At 43.4% G+C, this 22,483-nt stretch overlaps 1 protein-coding gene across 6 annotated transcripts in view; it reads right to left on the minus strand.

Moving 5' to 3' along the window:
• Positions 1-477: 477 nt before the first annotated feature.
• The window catches only part of pam (peptidylglycine alpha-amidating monooxygenase), a 53,259-nt gene continuing 31,253 nt past the window's right edge, over positions 478-22,483 (minus strand). For 3 of the 6 annotated variants that reach the window (XM_023796393.2, XM_023796395.2, XM_023796394.2), the window contains exons 15-26: positions 15,190-15,498; positions 13,312-13,441; positions 10,964-11,080; positions 10,336-10,408; positions 9,873-10,083; positions 9,105-9,308; positions 7,739-7,857; positions 6,752-6,851; positions 6,139-6,192; positions 5,331-5,582; positions 4,930-4,989; positions 478-1,329 (exon numbers count right to left, since the gene is read on the minus strand). In XM_023796393.2, the coding sequence (XP_023652161.2) occupies positions 1,145-1,329; positions 4,930-4,989; positions 5,331-5,582; positions 6,139-6,192; positions 6,752-6,851; positions 7,739-7,857; positions 9,105-9,308; positions 9,873-10,083; positions 10,336-10,408; positions 10,964-11,080; positions 13,312-13,441; positions 15,190-15,498 (1,814 nt within the window). In that variant the 3' untranslated portion in view covers positions 478-1,144. The remainder of the gene's footprint in view (positions 1,330-4,929; positions 4,990-5,330; positions 5,583-6,138; positions 6,193-6,751; positions 6,852-7,738; positions 7,858-9,104; positions 9,309-9,872; positions 10,084-10,335; positions 10,409-10,963; positions 11,081-13,311; positions 13,442-15,189; positions 15,499-22,483) is intronic. The other 3 variants (XM_072714804.1, XM_023796396.2, XM_023796398.2) reach the window with 2 other exon arrangements.

Here is a 22,483-nt window from a genome sequence, read left to right on the forward strand (position 1 = left end):
GATGAACGTGTCTCTAAAGTGCCAACAGTGTGTTCGCCTTGTGACGGACTAGCATCCTATCCGGAGTGCACTGCTGCCTTTTGGCCGGTGCAGCCTGCAGTAGAGGCTCCAGTAACTTTTCCCTGGATGGACAGCTGTAAGACTGATGGTTGTTTTCAAACATGATGCAACTGATCAATGGATCTCTTTCCCAATGATGAAGATCCTCTATTCAAGGCTATATTTGTTTTTTGTTTTTAAAAAAAAATACTGCTGTTGTAGCTCAGTTCGTAATACTAAGGCCTCATGCCTACAGGGCTGGGGGTTACATGCCCACCACTTGTTCAGTCTGTAGATGGATGGATGGATGTGGATCTAGGACTGGTCTTCCAGTGCCCCTCAGAAGATATGTAGGTGTTCTTTTGGGGACAAAATATCAATTGCATTACAACAATGAAAACACATGAACTTTGTCAAAGATGCCAGGAGCACATTCAATGCTTTGCAGACACTTTATTACACAAATAACATTGTTACTGAAAATAGTGTTCTGACCATAAAACCTCAGTATGTCACAATAAATATCAGACACATCTCACATCTGCTTGGAAAATTGAGTAAATACAGTTTAGATACATGATAAATATAATTATAATCTCTTTTCAACAAATGCAATAATGAATTTGAAAATACAGGTGACATTAGCAGCTCTTTCTGAAATGTGGCACATCTTTCATAACAGGTTCTGCAGAAGGCGGCATACATAATTTAAAAGGCACAGATAAAAGTGGTCAACAAAAGAACAATCATTAACCTGGAAACTTAAAAATGCCATTTAACTCATGTTTCTGGAAGAAATTCTACTTCAGCTGTTAACAAGAAAAACGAAAACCCAATCTCCCCGTTAGGCTAAAATATCTTGTTAATCCTGTGATATAACCATTTTCTTTTTTTAAAATCTGGCCCCGTTATCTTATAAAGTGGTGGTCATAGTTCTCCATGAAGGAATTTTGCGCAAATAAATTAAAAATTGGCAGCCAAATACGAACAATTACATATACAATTAAAATACATCCTGAACGCATGAGCAAGAAGGTCGGGCAGCATTAACAGCCGGGCTGTCGCTGGGCCGGGCGGCGGGGGCTGGGCGGGGGCCAGCGTGCCCCTAGGAGGCAGAGGCAGAGGCGGCAGGGGGCGGGGCTGAGTACTCCTCGTTCTCCGAGTCGGTGGCGTCCTCATCATCCTTCTCCTGATCACTGCCCTCGGTGCTCAGCCGGTCGAAGCCTTTGCGGCTGTAGCCCCTGTGACTCGCAAAGAAGTTGCCCAAGTTCAGGCCTCCACCGGCTTTTCCTGTGTGCGATAAAAATGGACGATGGTGTTTTACGATTTTATTTTTCTGGACAATAAATTGAAGGTCCTCCTGAGCCATAAATTCTTTATATAAGCAAGGGTGATTGAAGGATATCCTAAGGTGGGGCATAAGAGGGGCTAACCTTATTAGTCAATGATGTGTTTTGAATCAGTGAGTGACAGGGAGGGGGCACTCTAGGGCCGATCAGTTTTCCATATACACCCCCGCATAAGTCGTTTTATGGTGGGCTGAGTGATGGGCCAAGTGCTGTATGTGAGGATTTCGTACATTCTCTCAGACTTTTGGTTTCCTCCATATACTACTGCAACCCAAAAACATGCAGTTTGGTGAAGCAATGACTGTAAATCGTCTGTAAGATGTCCAAGGGTGTGTGTCTGTACACCCTGTGGTGTACTGGCGTCCTGTTCATAGTGTCCCTATCCTTGTGCTCTGCTTCCTGGGATGGGCTCAAGGCCCAATTGTAATCCTGTAAGCGCTTATGGAAAATGGATGATGAATGTTTGCTTATTGCCAAAATCATGTCTGGTCTCATATATTAGCTCAGAACAGTCAAAATGTGCTGAGACCTTGAGATCTCAATCAGTACTGAAAGAAGGCAAAAAAAAAAATCAAAAAGCATTTTAAAGAATATAATTCCTATATATGGTCTACAAAGAGAGGTCTCTGTTTACCAGGGTGACTAATCTGTAGATAAAACCAAGGCGACCTTTGTTAATTCGGATGTGTGAGTTCGTGATTTGGCTCAAAATGTCAAGGTGACGTCATACCAGACAAAAGCTGGAAATTCATAATCTGAATGTTTGCCTTCACACAGCCATCTGGACAACATGATGGGGCTGCATTCGACTTCTGAGAGTTATTACCGAGTCATACTGCCCTCCTACCATTTATTCAGAGCAGGCCTGCAGGGGGCCTGCAGCCTATCGCAGGAAGCACAGGGAGCGAGTCAAGGGGACACCCTGGATGGGATGCCAGTCCATCACAGGGCACAAACACACACAATCAGACACCACAGCCATGGTAGAGATGCCAATGAACCTGACACCATGTCCTTCGACTGAGGGAGGGAATCAATGTGACATGGAAAGAAGATGGAAACTCCACGCACACACGTGCACGCACGCACGCGCACGCACACACACACACACACACACGCACACACACGCACGCACAGGGGTGGGGTGAGGTGGCTTTCCACTGAGCAATCCGTGCAGATCCACAATAATATTATCTATTACAAAATGTTGGGTAATTCAGGTCCAGACAGTAAAAATCCAGACCAAGATTTCATTTCAACCAGCCAGTTGAGCATAAAGAGTCACAGTCACAGAGTACTCAACTGGTTGGCTGAAAAAAAAACCCCGGTCTGGACCTGAATCTGGACCCAACTCTGTAAGTCACATACTTGCATCTGTGATGCTGCTGTCAAGTCAAGATAAATCCATAGTTGAATGCAAGTGACAGTTCTGGAGATCTGCATTTATTGACTAAACCCACACTATCAAAGCGGACCATCTTCAGAATTCTCCCCATTTACTTTATGCTGCGTCTAATATTGGGCAGCTGTTCTTCCCTACTCAGCTAAACCAAAAAAAAAAAACAGTAGTGTTTAGCAGTAGAACCTAGGCTTCTGGAATGAAGGGATGGATTTTGCCCAAGAGGGCAGTTTTTCCATACTTTGAGACATTTAATTCCTATGCACAAGTGCGATGAAACATTTCTACAGGATAGTGCTGACCCGTGCGTGCACCCTCACCACAGCCTGGACCCGCGGAGGTTGGACCATCTGTCACAGCAAAGGAGGCACTTTCAGGGGAAGTTCTTGTGTAGAGCAGACAGCCGAAAGAGGGGATGCAGCACTGAAAGGCCCTTTCATTCCGCTCCAGCGCCAAGACCGACACGTCTGCTGTTTTCACAATGTAGAGCCACTGGCTCCCAGAGTCTTTTTTGAGACTCAATTCTAGAGGGACTCAGGCTTCCCGCTGCAACATTACTGCGGAACCCCCAAGGTCAGATCACTGAGGCGTGCAGGGCTACTGGGACCTACTGCAATTATGCCTGAATTGACCAGAGTTTAGCTATGGCGTGGACTACTCAACCTAAAAAACAGGTGTAATGATTAGGCAGGGAGAGTACAAAAGAAATGAGTTATGACACAAAACCCCAGGAAAAAATGTTTTTTTGTTTTGTTTTCCTGAGAGAGGAGCAGCCCACTTACATGCCTACCAAATTCCGGCAGATACCACGATAACCTTGTTCACGAGATTATGAGCCTTAGTCTAGGTTACACTACGAGTCACCATGGGCTCCATGTGCCTGATCCAAGGGAGCCCAGTGGGGGTGGAGGTAGCAGATGAAGGATATCTACTACAGCCGTCGAGGTCGATCAGATATCAGGTGTCCAAAAGAGAGGGCTGCAAGTCCTCCACCCAGACGGTGGCAGTGCCTTTTCAGCCACATCAGGTCACCAGCGTCACAGGCCACGCGATGCTAAAACTGAAGGGATCACTCTGGGCAGTCTGAAGAGATCATCCACTGGAGGTGAGCCAGCCTGCGGCCTCCCCCGCGGCATGCGGCCTGGACAGCTGCGGCACCCCCCGGCCCCCAAGGATGCATACTCTGCTCTGGGAGACACTTCAGTGAGCAGTACAAGCCAGGGAAGGTCATGCAGACGGCTGCCGCAGATCGATTTCACGCTCAGACATGGACAACAAGCCTCACTCGCGGCTCCCCTGACATTTCCACCACACCCCACAATCTGGCGTCACGATCAATACTGTATTAGTTTAATTTCAATACATCACACAGTCATACAGCATTTAAAACACTCCTATCCAGTTCCTCCCTGACCCCTTGGCAGCCCACAGAAAGCAGAGCTTGGGTCACTTAGGGCCCTGGGCAGTACAGAAGCCTGCAGCCCCCTGAGACACCCTGGGTGACGTATGCTTCACTCCACCAGGGGATTTGTGGTCATAACCGACAGATGACGTGACTCAGATGTGGGCTGCGCTTGGGAAGAGCAGCAGTTCTGCCTCAACTCTGCCTTCATCTTTATTCAGAAATAAAATATAATAAAATGAGGCAGACCAGCTAGCGTGCCTCAGCTGGCTTCTAGCTACGAGAGTCTTGTGATCTTTTAAAAATGGCTTCTAGTTTCTTGATTTTTTTCAGCCAACCCATTCATAAAATGCAACAAAGAAAAGTACTAAACGTTTTTCCTCCCCAGTCACTTTTTTAAATTATGTTCTAGCATTACAACCCATTTCATTGTACATTGCTGTCATCCTTCCCTGAATTTGTATGTTAATCTTCCAAAAAAGGCAGATAAATGTGAAACGTTTTGCTGACCCTCTTTAATCCCTATCCTCATTATGACTATGGCTGCCCTGCCCTCCTCATTTCACTCTATTGTAGCTTTCAGTATATTTTGTCTGAAAGATGACCAGGGCAGTGATTTTCCCTTCTCTTTCCAACTGATACTAAGTTCCATATCGTTAAGGTCGCCCAACACAAAAACGAACGATTGCACAAATTCTCTTTGCTGAACGTCTGATTAAATATGTAATCAGCTCACTTACCCCTAATTTTTTCCAGTAATCCCCCAGAGGAGCTGGGCTCCAATTTCACTTCGCTGTCATCTAAGGCAAAACAAAAAGTGCAAGAATTTATATTTTTCATTCTGCAATTAAAATTGACACTGATAGAAATAAGGCTTTACGTCAGATGACTGCCAGTGGTGTTGGGTAGAGCATGCTAGGTGGCTAAGGGGGACCGCTAACTCAGGTGGCTAAGGGGGACCGCTAACTCAGGTGGCTAAGGGGGACCGCTAACTCAGGTGGCTAAGGGGGACCGCTAACTCAGGTGGCTAAGGGGGACCGCTAACTCAGGTGGCTAAGGGGGACCGCTAACTCAGGTGGCTAAGGGGGACCGCTAACTCAGGTGGCTAAGGGGGGTAAAATGATGGGGAAGAGAGGCCCACCTCTGTACATCCTGGTCTTCCTCCAACGTAGGAACACCCCAATGGCAATGACCAGCACCAGGGGGATAAGCAGGAGGGTGGTAATGATGGCTACAGACATGCCTTGCGCACTCTGCTTGGCCACGCTCTCTATTTTCTGCTTTTCTTTGAGCTTCCGGGGTGGCTCTGGGGTTTTCTGCGGGGCGGCCTCAGGAGGCTGTGCCGGAAGCTCCTGCAGCGGCTTCAGATGGGTCTGGACGAATGTCTCCGTCTCTGGAAAAGAGGAGGAATGCAGTTATAAACTGGAGGGGGGGGGGGGGGGGGGGGGGCGGGGGGTGAGGCTTATCGGCCGGACGACGAAACAGGGAGTGTCACTTTGAACACTGTACAGGAGCCTCATCCCGCCCAATCACACGAGTGCAATGAGTCACATGACCATCATGATCATTCATGATTTTGTTTCTCTGGGTACATGCTCATTTGGTCTGGATTGAGTGTTGAATTTATTAAAGCTGCATGTATTAACCAAACCAGAATTACTCCAACCTGCAGATTTACTACCACCTAAAAAAAGCTACAAAACTGCAATGGATTCAGATAAAACCATCAGCAGGAATTTCATCAACAAAAGGTCAATTAGTCAGATCTGAATTTTAATCTAACAAAAAACTGTATCATATGTATTATATGTGTTATGTTTAGTATATTAGCTGTAAATTGGCCTAAAACATATCTGTCATGGTAGATGCATGCAAATTGAGTCTTTTTTATAGTGTAGATTAGCCTTAAAAGTCTGACATATACTAAACATCATAACCAGAAGCCTCACCTTCAATTTCCTGAACTTCAATTCCACCTTTTTTCACAGAACGATGCTCGGCTTCTGAAACAAATGGAAATTAAGGAGTTTTCTCAGCTTTAAATACTGCAGATGTGCCTAATGGGAGAGCCATAAATTGTTTAATTAAGCAATTCATACTTTTTCATCTTTTCTTGGGTCTCTGGCTTGTTGTTTAGTTCAAACAACATTTGGCATTCAACAGACACATGAGCTACTTTAGCTGTACTGAAATATTGCAAAATAAGAATTTCATTCATCACAGTGAAATGCATTAAGAATAAAAGAATAAAGATATCGGCAGCCTACATGGGTGAGCATGACAGAGGGTTAGATCAATCTTGATCTCACCCTCTAATCACACTAATCGCAATTTATGAACTTAGCCTGTGGTTGTTTTAAGCAGCTGAGGTTCCCAGAAGGTTCACTGTAGCTCTCATTAGCGAAGGCTGCACTGATTACCATGTAACCCAACGCCAACTGTGTCTCCTTAATTCTACCAAGATGCCAGTTGTTAATGTGCCTGGAGCCCAGGGTCAGGGCAGCCCGGCATTACATGGGATTCAGGCCGTTAACAGCTGGTTACCTAATGAAATTAACTTACTTTCAGCAGAGATGAACTTTATGACTGTATCACTGGCTACATCCCCAACAAAGACACTTCCGTCCTTGGTGACAACGATGTCGTGCGGCATTTTGAACTCCTGTGTGAAAGGACATAAAAGATTGGCTTAATAATCCAATAATTATTTAATGGGTAGCAACAATTACCTTAATATCTGTTTAATAAATCCAGGAGCACAGTGCAAGAGTACCTTGAAAAGGTAAAATATATCAAAAACATTTTTACATGCTTTTTTAAAATGCCTTTTTGTTATCAACTGGAAACGTCAATGCTGCAATTGATGGTCGTAATACAAGAATTCAGAAAAACGCAACCATGAGCACTGTCCTCTCACATACATACAGCTCGTCCAGTATGTTATTGGCAGATAAGTAAAAACCAATACAAAAAAATAGGGCAAGATAAGCAGGCAGCAGGACGTGCTGCAAGGACCCAGAAGTGTAATCCCAGAGGAACATGGCCACTGCCAACTGAAAATCCAAATACGGAAAACACACACACGCACACGCGCACGCGAACACATACACGCGCACACATACACAAAGAAATGTCTCAGCTCTCTGGTGATTAAACTACATGCCAGTGTGAGCAGCACGCAGAGAGACTGAGGCGGGAAAAGCAAAGGCTCTCGTGAGAGCTGGCAGCTTTGAGGCATTGGGGGAACCTGCTCAGAAAAGTGAAGAGGTCAGATGACTTACTATCCATACATTTACTTTAGCGAAGCCAGAGAGCAGTTTTACCCTGCGGCTCCTCAGGGGAGAGAGAGCCTGTGTTCTGGATTAGATAAATTAAACACATATTTGATGGGCAAAGTGGAACAATAAAATCACTTTCAATGACTAATCTGAAAAAAAGCAAAGTAGATAAAGTAATATAATAAGGGGATCTGTTGACTCAGAGAGAGATAAAAGCACAAACAAATGAAAAGAACTGCACCATTATAGAGAAATAAATAAAATAACCTACTTGAGTATCTGGGCTGAAATAATCCAGGATTTCTTTGGTGGAATAGCTGATCACGAATCCCTGCGGCAGGGCCGACTGACCGTAAGCAGATTCCCCGTTAACCGCATATATCAGGCCTCCTAAAAGCACAAAGCAAAATGGTTTTAAATAGATGGACAAACAGCTGAAAAATAACTCGAGACAGTGAGGATGAATCCTTGACATATTTTTGGTGTATATATGCAACAGTCAACAAACGCAGCTCCAAAAGAATCAAGTGGCAATAAAAACCGGACACAGTAAACTCAGCAGTGAATCGGTCTTTAGCACGCATGTTTAACTCAATTTCCTAAAAGTACTGAGTCACAGTAGTCTGTCACAGCTATACAGTTCCAAAGAATTCAAGGCAGTTTACAGATAATTCAAACCGCAATTGAATAAGTGGTTGGAAGATGGACAGATGGATCAATAGATAATTTTTCTGCTTTTATGCTAAATGGATACAAGTTAAAACTAAACGTTTGAAATGATTGTTCTCATAGCACCTGGCCCATTAAGTTGCAAAAATAATACATTTCATATGATCTCTCTGTTTTGTGACTGAAACCTATCGAAACTTTCACTGCTAAAAAAGGTGATATCAGCCATCAAGGTCTTAAACCACACATTTTTAAATGGAATGTTAAGTCAAGGGCAGCTTAATATAAGCACACAACACTGCAAGCAGTGCAGTTAAAAAAAAATAAAAAAAGGAAAAAAACTAGAAGATTTGACTTCTCATTTTAATGGATAAAAACTTACACAAGTTGAACCCTTGAACCTGTCCAGAGCATTTTCTTCCCAGGTTATTTTGATCCTAAATGAGCACATTGTCTAGGACCCATTTGTGACCAATGTTCTACTATAGCCAACTCATGCCCAAGCCTATCTACGCACTTCATTTTGTTTATTCATTCATCTGACACTGTTATCCAAAGCAACAATTACATATTTACATTTCTATATGCTCAATTGGGATTTGAACCCATGACAATGCTCTATTTGAGCTAACTGTACTCCCACTAAACAGTTTACATATGAAAATACTGACATATTTATTCATTTGGTTCTTTGCACTGTCACCTTCACTGCAAAATGGACACTGTTTGTGGATATTTATGATTATTGTTTGATGTTTTGTCTCTTTATACTTATGACCCGTTTCTCAGTCTTGGAGCTCAGCAACCAAGCATTTCACTGCACAGTGTACCGAGTATAAATATGTGACAAATACAACTTTGACTGATTGATTCTTTGTATGCGTGACCTATAAAACAAAAACTAATACATATTTATGGGGGAACAGCACTGAAAAATGCAGTAAGGAAAGAAAATTCATCAAACATACCATGCACAGGGGAGTAGGAGATCGCAAACACCTCTCCTCCAAATTCATTCTTCTTGATCTCCTTCACAAATTGTCCAGATTCAGCCAAGAAACACTGGATCCGGCCGTTCTCACGGTCGGCCACACAGAGCTCCCGTTTGTCTGGCAAGAATGCCAGACTATGCGGGATTTTAAACGGGATCCTTTTGCGCTTGTCTGAAGACTCTAAAGCAGGATGGGAAGCAACAATGCGATTAACAGTTGAAACGAAGCCAGATCATCATCAAACGTGTAGCATCAGCAGGTGTGGCCATTGTTGAGAGACTGTTTATGGACAGTTGGGCAGGAAGCGGAAAATAATCAGCTTAGAAATGATATATATTTATATACAAACACAGCTGGGACAACAGTTACACATTTTACACCAAAAGGATGCTTCACTGATGCCGTATAAGTTTTCCCATTGATTTTAATATACAAAGCTCATTAAGTACCACATCACTTCAGAATCAGCAGTGTCCTGCTTGCAGAGATTTACAATACCAGTGAGAGTCTGCCACAATGCACCAAAAACTATACAGAAAGCTGATACACTGTGATAGATCATTCAATGATAAACATCATAATAAATGGTATGATTAAATCCCTACTTCTGGATATGGAAGAATCAATATTTTAATAAATGAATAGGAAAGGCACATAATGGAAAGTGTGCTGTATATAACACTCTAAAAGGTAAAAATGAGGTGTGTATATGGCATGACTGGGGTTGTTTGCCTGCTCCTTTACCTGCTCCCCATTGCCTCAGGTAGTTGCCCTCTGGAGAAAACTGGAGGATCCTAGAGTTGCAATAGCCATCAGACACATAGACATTCCCAGTCAGGGAGTCCACAGCCACATCGGTGGGCTGGCAGAAGTGGCTCTTGTCATCGCCCGGTTTGAAAGCCTGCCCCAGGACAACTAGGGGCTTGTCTCGCCCATCAGGCCCCAGCTTGAAGACCTTCAAGGACAAGAACCTCAACTTCAGGCTGACGTCCAAAACGTCAGCAAAGTCCACGCAAGGGTCCCAGCAGACTGACCTTCACGATACACACGTTCGACTGTGCATTTGCATTTTTCTTTCCAATTTCCAAGTTTCTTCCAGTAATATATTTGGAATGAACTTTACAAAATGCAGCCCAAACAATTTATTGTAAACAAAAGCATAAAAAAAAAAAAAATGTATCAAAGCAGAAATAATATGCATGTTTACCTGATGAAGTGCTACATCAGTGACCCAATAGTTGTCGCTCTTGTCTGTGGTTATACCATGAGGAAGGTAGAACCTGCAAGGCAGGCTTAGGGTTGATACTGTACATATATAAGCAGCATCAGCAAAATCAAAATCAGTATGACGTTATAATCGAATGCATTGAAAATACACCGTTAAACATATTTATATAAACCTATAATCCTACATTATATACAATGTTTCCAAGCCATTATATTTACATTTGCCCTTTATGTCCACCTAATACTGACATATACCGTTAATCGTAAATATGATTCAAAACCCTGTTGTGACCTTTTGGGTGAAACAAAAGTGGCCATAATAAAGTAATCGATGTCATCCGACAAACAAAACGCAGCTTGTTTACTCTAAATCCCCTGAACGGCTTTTTCAGCCCCCTATCCTCGTACCACAAGCTGCTTCAGTTTAGTGTAAAAAGTAACGTCTACACACATTAAGCGAAGGTCAAACAGGAACACCAAATTCAGTTATAACACGTCTAATGTCTTGTTTTTGGACAAACGAGGTGGTTTGTTCAAAAGGCCGCTTTCAACGTAGCTAAGGGGATTTACATTAGCTACACAGGACGACGGGGTGGTGTAGTGCTTACATGTTTCTCCCAGAAGCTTTGAGCACTTTTCCTTTGACAGGATCCACCACCAGGATTGTGGACTGCTGAATAGGACCCAGCGAACGCTGCTGGTAAATGCGCTGGTTGTCAAAAGAGCTAAAAAAAAAATAATAATGACTTGATTACCATATATAATAGCTACCCAGCCATAAGATAAGACCGTAAACGACATATCAGAAAAGGTAAACCACTGTCTTAACCATCAATGAGCAACTTGCTGTCCCTGCAGCGAGCAAAGAAGCATCTTCTTGGAAGTCGTTGTCTTAATCTGTATTCTGGACCGCTAAATGCACAAGTTCATAGGCATTTGGATTTTACACTAAATCTGCCATCCAGCAGTACTTACTCAGTTTATTGCCATTTGCACCAGTATTACCAGTTACGAATACCAATTATTCATGACTATTTCTCATATTTATTTACTCCTACATATCACTTAGATGCTCTGCTGCTTCCATCATTGTGAACATTGCATCATTGTTTACTTTTACATTGTGTTGATGTTTTTCATGTTGTTTTTTCCCTGCACTTGCCCAATCTCTCTCTGCACTGTAGGTGTTCATGTAGCACCACGGGCAGGGAAACGTTACGTCACATCACTGTATGCTGTGTTACTGAATATGGTTGGTGTGACTTGACAGTAATGGAATAAATGAGGAATTAAGGCACAAACACAGAATCCTACATTAAGGTTTTTTTTTTGTTTTGGTATAATTAGGAGGCATGAGCCCTTAACGGCATGTTAATTGCAGTGCTGAACGGACCCACAGTGCTCATTTGTTACTGGCTTGAACTGTGGTACTTGATGAATAGGGAGATGTCCTATGTGCAGAGTCTTGGGTACTAGGGCTGCTGACAGCGCTGGGGCTGATGAATGGATGAACTAGGCCGTCCCTCATCACCTGTGCCCTGCGTCATTAATTCCCCTGTGCCCCCTTCCATCCCAAAGCGACAGGTGGGTCAGGGAGCGCTGAGCCAAGGACGGCTCTAACGGAAGCCGCCCCCCCCTTCCCTGGAGTGGTGTTCATCACGTTAATGTTATTCCAGAAAACGCTACTCCAGGAGCTCTCACGCCATGGCCGCACGTCAACGATACAGAGCAGATCGGCAGAGCTGTGGGCGAGATAATTAATTATCTTTCGAGTCTGGTGGCTGTGGTCAGCAGAACTCATGTGTGCGGAAAACTGGGAGCAGTGGCAGTTCCCCCGCCCTGCACCTGTGCTCGAAAACGCAGCCGATCGTGTCAGCTTAATGGGCTTTTTTCCTGCAATTTTTAGGGCTGACTGATTAAAGGCCGCAGATGGTTCGTTCATAAAATTATTATAAAGAGGGATAACTCCACACCTGCACCCCCGAGCCAATCAGCACCCATCACAGCTGACAACGTCACCTGCTTTATTTTTCTAGAGTGATTTTTTTTTTTTCCATATCTACAATGGGCGCCTTGCTATTCTGTCCCCAGTGCCAGGGATGGGAACACAGAGGCACTGGCCCCAGCTGAAAGTTGACTGGCACCCAGAGAGCCCCTTCCCTGTCACTCACCGATTCCAAACATATCATTGGTTAATAATAAGGTCGGCCCCTCTGTATGAATTAAGGCCCCTCTCATGCCCCCTCCAACTTAAAAAAAATCCTAGAATCACTCCTTCCCAGCACCTACCCTGGACATTGTCCTCATGCGCAGCAAGCCGACACCAGTAAGCTGATGAACTCCATATCACCAGGTACTTTTCTGCAGTGACCTTGAAATCCCTTTAAATATGTATAGGAGTCTGATATCTTTATGGCATACTAATCTTAGCCATATCTGTAGTGGTCAGACCTCTCTTAATGACTCCAGTCTAAATATCATTTCCTTGTAAATGGATAATAATATGGGCAGCTGCAAAAATGAAGAAGTTTAATGTTGCATTAACTCTTGCTGAAGTAGAGCCATCCATATAATTTCACTGGAATAGTAGATATGAGGTCAGGGAACAGAAGACTGACTTTAATTTGAGTAACTGCTGTGTTTTGGGTGAGCAGCATTGGGTCAAAGCTCAGTACCTCAGGCAACATGCTCCCACTGGGAGGTAAAGAGCTGCCCCTGAGAGTCTGAAAAGCCGTGAGCAGCTCTCTTACGCTGTAACTAACTGCACTACTGGAAGACTATCAATCGCTCGGGCACCTCAGACGGCTGACATTTGGCACCAGACTCCCTTATCGTCATTTAGCAGAGAGCTCCAGCAGTAATCTGATGAGAGGGCATCCGAGTTTGTTGTGAAGGCCACATAATTAGCAGCCCCCGAAAATCATTAGCAGGCCACCCCTGTGCCGGCATCACTCACTTCACACCCCATCGGTGGTCACCCCTGTGGAAGATGACCAGGTTGTCACTGGAATCCACCGCCAAACCAGACACCTGGCCTAACTGGAGCTGGACCTCTGGCCAGTCCACCATTTCCTCAAGGTGATACCCTACAGAAGAAAACCACAGGTGAGTGGACATTTTTAATCAGCTTCCAGCACAAAACCATCACATGGTACACTGGCTATTCAGATGCCCCAATCCACACATAAATATTGTAATCCAGCTAGTGAGTAGTCCCATAAATCTAGTAAAGATATTGGATACATGTATAGATACTGAAACCCAGCTAATGGCAAGTACATGAACTCCTTTTTAAAAATTAATGTAATCTAAATCCTGCTGTAAGCTGCTGCACACTGATCAGCAAGAGCAGAGCTTTGTAAACAGAACAAGGAACACAAGTGACAAGCTATATTTAAATGCTAAAGGGATGGCATTTAGGTATACGCGACTTTCTGTTTCAGTACAGGCAACAGATGCTGAAACAGACAACTGAAGCACGCTAGAGCTTGCAATGGTATGCTAACCGGTCAAATGAAATGCCTGGTTCATTTCAAAATGCATAATGAAGCAGAAGGAGATTGCTGGGGAAAAGACAGTTGACATGCTAATCAGTGGTCACAAAATAATAATGGAATGATCAAAGGAGAAATTAAGAATGGGGGGGGGGGTTGTTTTCCGCTCTGATGGTGGATCAGGCTACTTGCACACAACGGTATTAACACAGTACAAACTCAGTCATGATTTAAACACATTTGAATAAACATTTTGTTTAGAATGTAGAATGAAAATTTAACATCCAGTTGCAGGCAACAATATCTGGCAATTTCCTAAAAAAAAAAAAAAGGCACGAACTGCACATTTGATTCTTAAAATTCCTGCTTTAGGCTAAAACGACAACATAACACCACATTTACAGACAACCACCCAGAATAATCAGGGTACTTCCAAACCAAGCAAACCAAAGACTGCTTCTACTGGAGACCAAGTCGAATCACTAACAACACTGACTACACATTCATAAATCAAACATTTACACATCACCATAGAAACTGCAAATACTGATCATCAGAATACGCATGTCACAGGCCCTGAGGACAGGTTATAATCAATCATTATAAAGCAGGAACCCACACACAGTATCACTGAACAAACACAGAGGCGACTCAGTGGGAATCATATTGTCTTCCATGCACACTAGCTAGTTCCTCTGTGCATTTTTTTTCAAGGGCACGACTATAGCACTCTAAGACAAACAATACTGAAAGCTTTTTAATTAAATGTTCAGAAGCTATACACCAGGAGGAATAGCAATTAAGAACACAAGGCCAACAAGCATACACCTGCCTTTCATGTCTTAAGAGAGGAGGCTGCCGGGCACAAATTCATTTATACTTATGACACTTCAGAGCGCGATCAGTGTGGACCGCAATCGTATAGGAAAGGACTCCAGCCGCATGCGAAAGATCTCAGTGGGCTGAGTCACTCGCACCCCTGCACCTCCCTCCACCGAAACCAAGGTGACATGCATGAAGAACCTCCAGCGTGTCCGCATGCTGAACACGCTGGCGACAGCTTAGGCTAATGCCAGGCCACAGAATTCATATTAAAATCCATCCTGATTCCAAGGAGAGGGAATGCAAAAAATCTCAATTATCTCTATAATCTGACCTAAATCCACTGAAATGAATTTGTATTTGTACTGTGCAGAAAACACCAATATCTGCAAAGGCTACAGCTTTCCAGTACAATGAGATGGGGAAAAAATACTTTCAAAATAAATAATAATAATAAAAAAAACTATTTTAATGATTGTTCTTTCCTTTAACCAATTTGAAACAAGGCTCAGACCCACCTTGTTTCCGAGTTCTCTCCCCGGTGCTACCTGGTGTCTTAGCCGGCATTATCTTCCTCCCAGGGGGTTTAAGAGTGGATTCTAACTGGTGAAATTTGTGAATTCTGTCCCTCACGAGAATAGTGCTCCCCCTCTCATTGGGGTCTACCCTTGGGTTGGGCCCAAGCAGGTCCTTCTTTTGGATTATGCTATCGATTTCTGCCACCAGATCCGCCTGGGCTCTTTCTGCCTCTGGGGGGTAATACTTATGCACGTGGACAACGTCCTCCCGCTCCCCTAGGAGTTTGGAAAGAAGGGAATAGAAGTCACCTGCACAGAAAACAAGGAAGAGAGGGAAGAGTAGGCTATGAAGGGAGAACTTTTAGGGAGGGAACAAGTAGAACAGTAGATCCAGGAGAGGACGCAGCTGCAGAGGAGAACCTTAGATATGAAATACAAGGGAGAGAGAGAAAATGCCGAATAAGGACAGAGCATTGGGGGAAAGCCTGGCTTGACATAGTCTACACCATGTCATGTGACCACCATCTTTTGGCTTAGCCCATGCCATGTCATGTGACCACCATGTTTTGGCTTAGCCCATGCCATGTCATGTGACCACCATGTTTTGGATTGGTCCTCATTGTATCTTGCAACCACCCTGGTTTGGTCTATTCCCCATCATGTCATGTGACCACCCAGGTTTGGCAGGCTCCACATCTCATCACGTCACGTTCCCTAAAGCTGGTCTTCCAGATGCCACCGGGAACATGCTGATCTCTGCATTCACTTTCACCTAAACTCATTTCACTTATGCGATGGCGATCACTGAGCTGGGGGCGGCCCATCTCCGCCGCTGCTTCATACTTACACGGATAGCTGCCCAACCATAAAATTGTCTTTTGGACTGCTCCTGCTGACGAGGCTGTGAAATTACTCAATCTGCGGCCGCAGCGTGGGGCCAGGGCGTTCTGTGGCACTCCACACGGAGAAGGGGACCCGCACTGCGTCATGCTCGATGCACTAATAACCACTTATTCTGCTCTCTGGTCATGATCAATCTCCCACAACCAAAGGTCAGATGCGGACATGCTGCTCCGAATTAGCATATTGTGAGAAGATGTTTATAAACTGTTTGGAATCATCTGGATTCCTCCCTTATCTATCAAACACACAACATGTTTATGCTGTCCAGTCTTTATTGAGCAGCTCCCAAGGAACTGGGAGACGACAAAAACGTGGACCGTCTGGGGGTCCCTGGGGGTGTGAGAAGCACTGGTTTAAACAATCAAGGTCATTGATGAAAAAATATAAGTAACTTGAGCATAAAGAGCATTTGAAAAGAGGGTAATTGGAGTCAGGTGTTCCAATCAATATGGGTACCGATTTGACCAGCCCTGCCATACAAAAAAATAAACCCAGACAATTTTTGCTTTTATGCGCTTCACAACAGAATTCTGCTCAAATTCAATATGGTCTGATCAAAAGAGATTTCAGATGACCTCAGAAGAAGAGCTATTGAAGCCCATAACATGGAAAAGGTAACAAATGGTTTTTTAAAAACTTGGATTCATAGGCGTAAGCAGTTAGAAATCAACTGAAATTCTTTCCGTCCATATAACAAAATGTTCCACACTCAAGAATATCGAGACAGAGACTGAGAAAATTAAGACTAGTAGGAAGACACGAACGTCTCACATTCCACAAGCAACGTATGTTAAAGGAAAAGCTTACTCCTGAAGAACAGTCACTTAAAGAACTGGTTTCTCACAAAATATCTTCCGCCAATATTGGTTGGAGTACCTCATCCAGCATCTCTGTTCATATCAGGAGCTGAGCTCCACCTACAATGATAGATGAGCTGTATCCGGTCCTTATTTATTGAGCTCATCCATCAGTACCAGCCCAGCAAACAGAGAGAGACAACAAAAGGGCCTTGAATGACAGCCACAGAATTTGTGTCCTAATAAAGGAGAAGGCAAATATAGCAAGTGATTTATCAAGCTGTCATGATCTAGGCTGGAGAGCAAGACATAATGAGAGTCTTAGGTTCATGGTCCTCATGGAAAGATATTCAGAATCGCAGATACACAATAGTAATTCTGGTATTATTTCAAAAAACAGTGCCAAGGGTCAGACTTCATACCTCACTTTGATATTCAGATGACTTTTTTTTCCCCACTTGTATGTCATTACGATGCTGTACCATATCATGGGCAGAAAAACGTCAAACTGTGAAAACTTGAAAAAGGAGTCCTCAGCTCCCGTCTGCAAGTCGTACTTCAGTGAAAGTGGTGACCATGGAGGGAAAATGCAGATCGCAATTATTTATGACGACAGGAGGCGGTCTGAATAGTCACTCTGTGGGAACGAATGGTATGATGGCGTCCACGACACGAGGGTGAGTGCACGACTGCACCTGCTCAGGAAACCAAGGCAACTTCATTTACTTATCTGTAAATGGTGGGGGAAAAAACAACTGCGATGGAAAGTAGTTCCATAAGCAGAAAAAGGTCTGTTTAGTAAAATCTGTCCCTGCCCCTAGTCTTAAGCACTCAACAAGAAAAAATAACCAGTATAAGAATGAGATCACCACAATATGTTAAGTAAGGGTTAATGCACAGCTTGGAGTGCAGCGACCTGCTTATATGACGTTACTATACATTTGGTTTGCACGTTTGTACCAAAACACATTATTTTCATATTTATGAGCCGAAAACGCATTTATTAGTAGAACTACTTTATTCTGCCAATGATCAAACATTTTTATAGTTTCTGTTAATTGTGTATTAATTATGTATTCTACTTCAGGAATTTTAAGTAACATTAGTTAGAATTTAAGATTATAATAGCACACTGCTTTACTACTGTGATTCGCCTGGCTGGCACTGTGTGGTCCAATCGGATTTGAGAATTCAACAGAGTCGTCTTATAGTGGAGAGTAATTCATGTATCTCTCACCTAAACTCACCCTACGGTCACCAGACATAATGGAGGGATGCAAATCCACTATTGCCTTTTCCTTCAACAAGTAGATTAAGCTGTAGATTGACTAATGGATTTTCCAGAGCTCAATAGCTTTCACTATTTGCAGAGCACCAGATCCAACAGTGTGCTAGCACAGCAGACACGCCCCCCTCCCCACGGGGAGTGGACCACAGTCGAGTGCTTAGTGATGTGTGTAATGACACTGAGGGTTTCACCCAGCACCGAAGAAACCTTCATAAGGTCATTATGTTTCTCCGAGTTCGTTATTTGGGTCTGAGTGTTTTACTGTGGTCTGAAAGTACCACCAACCGATTACTCTCCACCGTTGTCTACTGGCATTCTTTCTTCCTTTATTTTTTCCTGTTTCATGCACCATTTTATATAAATGACACACACTCTTGTCAAGTGCCTTGGGGCCACTTTATTAAAAAAGGCACTAGGTAAGGAGCATGCACTGATTACAGTGCGATGCCACACCCACCCCACAACAAACCACCTCAGGGATGAGAACCTGAGTGCAGCCGTGCAGCAGGCGATACCTCAGCACCACATTAGTGCGAATCGACCAGTGTGAGTTTTTTGCCAATATTGCCACCAAGCACTAAAAGAAGCTATATAAAAATAAATTGACCTTAAAAAAATGAAACTCTGCTTTGTTGTTCTATGCAAAAAGATTTGTGCTATCATGTTATTAAAATCCTGTAAATCCCCCCCCTCCACCCAATGCATATTTTTTTGTTTGTCATATCTGCTTTAACCCCAAGGGTCTAGTCAATGAGGATGATTCTGGGCGGTTCCACAGCTCAATGCTTCTCAAACCAGTCCTCATGAATCCACAATCAATCCACATGTTTGCTCCCTCCCAGCTCCCAGCAGACCTGAACCAAACAATCAAGAACAGCGAATACCAGGTGCAGGTGTGGTGGGAGGGAGCAAACATGTGGAGTGTTTGGGAGCCCCGAGGACTGGGTTCCAAAACACTGATGTAGTTCATCAGTCTTCTTGTGTTATGAACACATATGGCTTTTACTTGCATTTCTTAGATTTGATCCTACCCGCCTAGCTGGCACATGCATGCTGTCGTGCTCTCGCTCCTCCCATCTCCAAACCGATGTCAGAAAGGCACCTGTAAGCATCTCCCAAAGGTTTACAAGCGCCATTCACGTTCCAGTAACCCCGAGCTGTATTTACATACGCTGTGAAATGCAGTCTGAAGACGAACAGAGCCAGAGCTGAACGGTGAGCAACGGCGAAAACGGACTCAGAAAAAATCACACGCGGCAGAACCTCTGCTATCATTCCCTCTTCACATGAGGGAAGCTTACCATGGCTTTTTGGATACGCCAATGAAGGATTGGGACTTTGTAATACAGGAATGGCACTTTGGAATAAAACTGGACTTGGGCTGCTTATTTTTACAGGTCTGTGCAAACCTCCCCGCTGGGAGTTTGCTAAGGGGCGGCAAAGAGATGCATTTTAAGATAAACATGTGGTGCGGTTTTGCGAGAGGTGCTGACAATCCCCACGCTCTCCCTGCCCTGCAGCAAAGAGCACTCTTCAGCAAGGCAAAGCGGCTCAGCTATTGGCAGGGCGCAGGCTCTCCAGCCATTTCACACTGGGTTTAAAGCGTGACAGTACAAACGCCTTCCTAACGCTGATGAGTGAGGGGCCTTCACGTCCAGTCTGATTGCTCTAGGACAGAATTCTCTATTCGTTTGATCAGCAGGATGAATGGTGAGACTGGGGAAGCACTGATGTGTTTAAACATGCAGAAGATAACGTAAAAAAAAAAAAAAAAAAAAAAAAAAACAGAAAATTTACAGAATCTAATTCTGAGCCTGAGAAAAAAAGACAAGTGTTTTTTTGTTTGCTTGTTTGATGCTTCTGTCCAGACTACTACCTGCTTACACAATCAAAGTTAGGTGTCAAGCAGGGAGTCGGGAATTGCTGTTGTACCCTTGAGTAAAGCACCTAAGTGCTTTCCTTCTTCGATCAGACTTTACTTAAAATTTCCTCAGTTCATTTATATTCAATGGAAAACGGCCAAAAACACAGATACATCTCAGTGAACCAATGCAGCATTATTTGTTGCCAGTTAGAAAAATCGCATTCATAATAATCATTGTGGTAATAGAATAGCCTTTATCCTCTCCAGGGTGTACCCTTGCTACTTGCAATGGGTTTCAGCTCCAGCGCTGTATCGGCAATTGGTAGATGAACAGATGGATGGGTATCTATTGGTGCTTTTTCACTGCCTCCAAGAACCGAGCTGTACCCGAGCCACTTTTCCATCGTAAATTGTGCGAGCCGTACCTGACCTGTACCCGTGTTGACATGGCCCAGCTAACTAGCGTGGAAGTGAAAGCGTGAATAAACTGAGCTGGCTGCATCACCACCAATTGGTCGAATAACACAAAGACAAGAAATAACCGTGATCTGTGTTGATGTACATGGATCATCTGAAGGAAAAAAGGGCATATTTTATATATTGCTCATTATTAGTAGAATTGCACGTTATAATGTATTGATGCTTTCCCAATAACTCTGAATTTGAAAATTTAAAATTTGCAAGTTAATGCTAATTCCGCTAGCATCTGATGCTAACATAACACATGTGTGGGCAGTAAACAAGTGTCTCTTAGGTTTTATGCCACTGTCTCTCCTAACCCGGCAACTTTTACCGAGCCAACCTTTCTGCAGTGGAAACTCGAAGTGAGCTGGAACCGCTTTGCAACTAGTGTCTCTTGGAGGTACAGGTCAGGTACGGCCTGGTTCCTGTAGGCCAGTGGAAAAGCGCCAAATGAATAACGGTCTGTTTAAAAATGCTAACTACAGGGTAAGTGTGTCATCATCAGATTAACATCTCAGGTGCAAACTGGATCTAACGTTGCCGAAATATACCGAGCCATCCGGTGTGCAGAATAATCTTCCATTACGGCTGTTCCAATATGCAGGGAAGTTATTCATTTTTCTGTGAAGCACTGAGATTCCCCAAAGCAAATCAGTGGATACAACCTTGTTTACTTGTGTACAGCGAGTGGCTCTAACAGAGATTAGGCTCGTGGCGGGAAATGGAGCATTGCGGTGGAAAGAATGAGGCATGCTAATGGATGCGGTCTCTCTGAGGACCGCCGGGGCAATCTGCTCGCTTAAATACCCGGCCCTCTGGCACGGCTCCACCCACTCAGTCACAACTCATTTGACGGCCGCATCTGCCAACTGGTCCTCCATCCTCCAAAGAAGCGGCAAATCCGATACATGATCCTTTAATGATATCACTGCCATTTGCACGCCACCCGTTGCCAATTTGCAGTCGATTTCACACAAACATAATTAAAAAAAATAAAATAAAAATACTGACTATTCAGAACTGACTATGTGCACACTTTAGGTTATGGAATAATGAAGTTATACCTGTAACAAAGACTTCATTAATTATTTATTTGTTCTGAAGGAATAAATACAGTTCGGGAGACAAAGCTCAGTTAGACCTATTTAAGTCTAAAGAAATTCACCATAAGGATATATTTGATACACTAAATGTCGACTATCAATAATTTCCACTAAAGGCATCAAATCAAAGGTCAGTATGAGAAGAGCAAATACAAAAAAGTCCATTCTCTTTAGTTTAATGCTTTTCACAGCAGGTGCCATTTCATTTACAGGGCTGTACCCTCAAACAATAGCAAACAAGAGCATTACCTTTAGTACCGCAGCTTGAATCAATAGGGAACAGTCCCTAATTGCTTTAAGACAGCTGTATGTTATATTTTATTTATGGAATTATTCTCTGCTGACTCAGTTACTGGACAGCGAATAGAACCAGAGTGTTTCCACAATAAATATCACATGGATACTTTATGCTGAGATTCTGAAATCCTTGAACGTGATGCAACATTAGGAGGGATGTGTATCCATGGTAACATCGTCTTGCCTGCGAGCACCAACCTCAAAGCTGATATCTCCTCCATCCTCTGCTGTATCTCCCCACCTCCATTACCGGTAATAAAAGCCAGGTCTCCCAAAAGCCATCGGATATTTTTCTTGGAAGCAAAACCAATCAGCATTGCCCACACCAAATGTAATTGGAATAATTAATTAGGCAATCTGAAGCCACTAATCATTTAGCTACAATAATGGAATTTTCAAATTGAAATCAAACATATTTTCTTTAGATTTTTTTGATTATTATTCATAAACACCATTGCCTATAGTTCGGAGATAGCTTCCTTCAATGAACAAAAACCATAACGATTAACTAAAAACTAAAAATTACCGAAGAATATTAACGATAACGGTCTATCTCCCGGGTGCCACAGAACAGTTTTTT

Source organism: Paramormyrops kingsleyae, chromosome 7 (genome assembly GCF_048594095.1).
Source record: "Paramormyrops kingsleyae isolate MSU_618 chromosome 7, PKINGS_0.4, whole genome shotgun sequence".
In the NCBI taxonomy this organism is placed as follows: domain Eukaryota; kingdom Metazoa; phylum Chordata; class Actinopteri; order Osteoglossiformes; family Mormyridae; genus Paramormyrops; species Paramormyrops kingsleyae.